Here is a 5532-nt window from a genome sequence, read left to right on the forward strand (position 1 = left end):
CCGACATTACCCTCGTATGTCGACGAACAGATTCAACAGCCACGGGGCAGTTTTGGTAATCGAATGAGCGGCTTTCGTGAACACCGGCACTGCAACGTTGCCATAATCGCCCCACCACACAACACAAGCGCCGCTGGTTTCAAATCTCATCTCAGGCCGTTCCCGTTTCCGCAAGAATTCCACCTCGTGTCATCTTTCACTCTCACTTGCCTACTCTACCATGATAAATATGTTCAATTTCTACCACTCTGTAGATTTTTTTTTTTTTAAAAAAAGAACAGAAAAAGCTTTTTATTTGAGGACTTCAGAAATAGACCTCTTAATTCGATGGACTAAACATTATTAAGCCTTTATATAATTTGAGTTTTTTTTACCTCTTCCACTACAAGGAGTAAATCATTTCATTGGCATCACTTACCAAATGGCAACAACCTTTCCCATTGGCATGTAATATTTTTTGTAATAAAAACTTTCAAGTTATGTCCCTTCCTAAATGTTCTATAACTTCCATTAACAAAATCTTCGTGACACGGGAAATCTAATGATCATTTTCATAAGAAATCGTAAATCATATATACAATAAGGCCCACCATTAGGAAACTAGAAAATAAAAAGACATTAATAATAGCTTAAATTTCCCAGACATCTTTTGTGTGTTGCTTTAGTTATGTTTCTGCATACCAAGTCAAAAGAAAAATCAAGACCTATGCAAACCTACAAACCTCCTCCTTTGAAAAAATTAAATGAAGCCATTCAACAAACAACATCAAGTATATGGGTAAAAAGTTCTGGAACTTGCAAAAACCTAAGCGGTTAACCCTGCATACTAATATCACCATACCTCGGACGAAGTCCATTAGGCAATTAAAAGAAACAGTTTGATTTCTTTTTTCTGTTCTTCAGCTCAAACAATGTAATAATAAGAGAACATTTAGCTATAAGTTGATGAGTGAAATTAAAAACTTAAAAAAAGCCGGTTTGTCAATGCCTATGATATAATTGAAACTATACCAAACCATAAGAAAACCTAATAGAACGCAAAAAACAACACAAAAAAACGAAGCTGCCACTTTCCTTTTATACATTGCAGAGAAGTGATTAATGTACAAAAAGCAAAAAAAAAAAAGTTTATAAATAATAAAAGAAAAGAAGAAACAAAAGAGAGAAAGAAAGGGTGAAGATTAAACCCACCTTTCCCCTTGAAAATTCATTCACTGACCCCAAGCGCCCCAAATCCTTTCTCCAATGAAACTCACAAACCTTCTCACCGATCCTTTCTCCTCATCGTCACCGCCTTGACCAGCCTCAACCTCGCCGGCACCAGCGCCGCTACTGCTACTCTCCGGCAACGATTCCGGCGGCGAAGAGGGAAACTCGGAGCGAGTCATCTCGGGAGGCTTGGGTTTTGAACCCCTCTTGTTTCTCTTGTCCTTTCTAGAAGGCTTTGCGGTGTGGGTGAGAGAGTCTTCGAAGGCGTCGATGATTTCGTGTATGAGTTGGTGGTTGGGAGAGGAGTTCCAGCGGACCCAGTAGCTCATGTAGCACCGGAAGCAACTGCAGTTGAAGAGAGGAGGGTGATCGCCGTCCGCGACAACCTTAAGTTTCCGGCGAGGGTTGCCGGAAAAGTTGTTGTTGGATGAGCATGAGATGAGGTATGCAAGGACTTCTCTGTCCTCCGAAGAGAGGGAAAGAGTGAGGGTGAGGATGGCGGCGGGGAGGAAGGAGAGGTGGTCGGAGATGGTTGGCGGAGACGGCGAGGGAGAGGGGTGGACGGTTCCTTTACGGTAGAGCTTCTTCATGGTTAAGGAGAAAACGAAGAGAAGAGAACAAAAGTTTGGCCTTAGAAGGCTTGATGTGCTTTTATTATTATTATTCTGATTCTCTATTAAGAGAGAGAAATGAAAATGCTGTGTGTTCGTACATTTTTTATGGGAGTGTTCGGGTGCGACGCGGGTACATGCTGCTCTCGCTGCTACCCTGCCGTATGCGAGATTCGACGCTTCTGATTTGTGCAGCGTTGGGTCCCTCGCCTCTCATTTGTCCCTGTCTAGTGTCTATGCTTCCACATTTGTTCAAACGCCTTTAACATTTTTACACATTTTCTCTTTCTCTTTCTCTGTGTTGTTATCGGCTGCAGCTACCCCAACCCCAAGTACATACTTTCATTAGGGTTTTTCGCCCCATTATAATAATGAAAGATATATAGACTCTTGCATTGTAATTTTTATATATATTTTTTATTTAAGTGATAGATTAAACTGTTTGTTTTATTATTATTTATGTCAATTTTTATAAAAAAACAATATAAATAAATAATTTTTATACATATTTAAACTATATTATATGTATTGAAAATTTGAATATTTTTTATATTATTATCTAACAATAAATTATCATGTCCTCTGGTCTTAAGTCAATTGAGGTTATGATCTTCATTTTTAAGTTTTTTTGCATTGATGAGCTTGCAACTAAGTACCTAAACCGACTTAGGTTGTGATCCTTAATTTTAAGTCTCTTTACATTACCGCACTTGAGATTAAGGACTTGTGTACCTCATTATCCATTCACCAATTAATTAATTATAATAACATAAGTCTCTTTGTGTTACACACACAATGTCAAGGGGTTATACACTCCATCAATCTTACATTGATCAAGCTTTGAGTACCCCATGTATTCCTTCGATAAGATACCCGCAGTGAATAAATGTTCGAGGATACATTAGATAATTTCTATGTGACCGCCCATGATACACTCGGAATAGTCGCTACATCAGTTACAATAAATCACCTCCTAATTGTCGCTATCCAATTGAATGCGATTAAATGAATATAATCAAATACTTGACTCAAACTTAAATGCTTTAGAGTAGGCATTTTTCTATGTAGGAAAAAACCTATTTGAGAGTTATTCTAAACAATGAATCAAAATTGGTTGATTTGATTGATGTAATTGAGAAATAGTATAGGGATTGATTTATTGAATTTAAAAACAAAATCAAAGTATTTTAGAACAACTTAAACTGATCCAAAATTACAAAATTGGTAAAAAAAAAAGAAGGTTTGTATTGATATTTTAAGAAGTATTCTTAAATTTTAAATTAATATATATATATATATATATATATATATATATATATAATTTTTTAAGATAAATAAATATATATTTAATAATTTCGTATAAATATAAATGAATTTTCTAATTATTATTATTTTTTATCCTATAAAACATATATTTTAGTTATATATATTAATTGATAAATTTCTATCTTAATTTACCATAATTTATATTTATTTACTACTTAAAATTTAAAATATTATATCATATTAAAAATAAAATTTAATTATTACTAGATCCAATACGATTTAATCACGTTAAACTAATAAGCCATGGACCTGTATTTTCACTAGTTTAATTATCGGTGCAATTTTTAAAATACTGTTATTATTATCTTTATTATATGATATTTTAACATTTTAAAAATATTTTCTCTTTATAAATTAATTCTTTATATATATAGAGATTTTGAATTTAAATTAAAAATAAAAAAAATTATAATTAAAACTTAATTTGAAAAAAGGTTACATTTTCATAGAAAATAAAAATATCTCTAAAAGAATATTCTCATTTAAAAATGAAAACCCAGATTACTAAGTAAAGAACAAAATTTTATCTTAAAGGAGTGTGTATTTGATTTTGGTTGTTGATATATCAACTATGAATAATTTATAAGTATTTTTATAAATATTTGAACTTTAAAGTCCTTAAGCAACTTAACTTTCGGTATTTAATTCACCTGAAAGTTTTGTTATAAAAAAATGAAGATGTAGATTTATAATGAGAAATAAATAATGTATCACAAAAACAATGTTTATGTAAAAAAAATACGATATTGTTAAAAACAAGATAAGTAAATGGCCACATATAATACCACTTTAGACATCATCGTATCTTCAGAAATTGCGATGGGTTGGGAAGAAAAGTTCCGTCGTTGGAATTTCTCATTGATTTCAATAGCAACAAAATATCAAATTCTATTTGTCGAATTTGATGTTTGTACATTCACGCGCAAACTTTTCCGTTGAAAAGTTGATTTTCAATACAGAGAATAAGAAAAATATTAATGAATGTTCTTAATTAAGTAATTAAAATAATAAAAAAATAAAAATATTGCTAAAATATTTTTTTCTTAAATTTTAATTAAAATATTTATTTAATTTTTTTTATTAATATTCTAAAAACACTAGTTGCCGAGACTCAGAAGTCTCAGAATAACTACACCGTTAAATAAACGCAAGTGTTAATTTAGAAGAGAATATATTGCAGTTGACTATGACTATGCAGCATGCATGAAAATTCAAAATTCAAAATCAGAATGATATACATGCGTTTCAATTAAAAAAAGAAAATATATTTGGAACATAAAATTTCCTTTTATGAATAAAAGAAAATGAAAAAATAAATTAATTTTCTTTAAACTCTCTGTCTTTTCTGTTTTTTTTTTTCCTCTTACACTCTCTCAAGTCTCAATTCGAACAAGTAAGCGTAAAATAGGCAGGAATATGTTCAGTTGAATTGAAATAAAATTAACCTTTCCAATACGCAGCGACAGATTCGTTGACTCCTGGGTGATTGTGCATTACTGTATATTTATATATTTGATCTTTTTAGTCAGCCGTGTGTTTTAATTTATCTTTTTTAAAAATATTAATAATTAAAAAAATTTATATAAAAAATTAAAGTATTATTCTAGATTTATATATTTAAATATTTTTTTTATAAATTTTAATTATGAATAATTTACATATTCCAAAATATGTTTTATATTATCTTGTTTATTCTAATCATTATACTATTTGTTATTTTTATTATCTTGCTTCAAGATATTAATAATGATAGATGATAGGTTTATTTTATTTTTATTGAATGTTTTATATTATACTATTTATGTTAACCTTTACACTATTTACATTGTTAATTTATTTTATTATTTTTAATACTACACTTCAAAATATTTTAACCATTACACTAATTAACTTATTAAAAATATATATGATGTGTACTCAACTTTTAACTAATCATTTTTAATTACCAACTAACTTTTCAAATTTCAAATAACTTTTAATTACTTTTAAGTTTCATCAAACACACCCTAACTTTATTTCAATTATGTTGATTTTTATTCTGTAAAATAAAATAAAATAAAAAATATTACTCCTATTGCTTTAAATTTCAAAATCTGTTAATGCTTGGCCTGGGTTAAAAAGTTATAGTTCAAGCAGAAAAAGGAGGGTTTTTGAAGAGTATTTTAAACACCCAACCTATTATCATTATACATGAAATCATTCAAGTAATATGACCAAATTAGTGGACGAAATTTACATTATGCGACTTCGAACATAATATGACCGGCGTACGTGTTATCTATGAGAAATTAATTTAACTATATAGCTGAAAAAATAGTTGAAAAAATTAGTGCGTTTGTTTTTTTAGTCTACCAAACAATTCTGTCTACGAGTCTTTTTGAACTCA

The 5532-nt window shown here is 30.1% G+C and overlaps 1 protein-coding gene across 1 annotated transcript; it reads right to left on the reverse strand.

The window, feature by feature from the left end:
* Positions 1-1042: 1042 nt before the first annotated feature.
* Positions 1043-1866, reverse strand: LOC114420212. The gene has a single exon (XM_028386099.1). It carries the CDS (start codon positions 1797-1799, stop codon positions 1212-1214), a length of 588 nt encoding a protein of 195 aa, XP_028241900.1. The 5' UTR covers positions 1800-1866; the 3' UTR covers positions 1043-1211.
* Positions 1867-5532: the final 3666 nt, after the last annotated feature.

This window comes from Glycine soja, chromosome 7, assembly GCF_004193775.1.
Source record: "Glycine soja cultivar W05 chromosome 7, ASM419377v2, whole genome shotgun sequence".
Classification (NCBI taxonomy): domain Eukaryota; kingdom Viridiplantae; phylum Streptophyta; class Magnoliopsida; order Fabales; family Fabaceae; genus Glycine; species Glycine soja.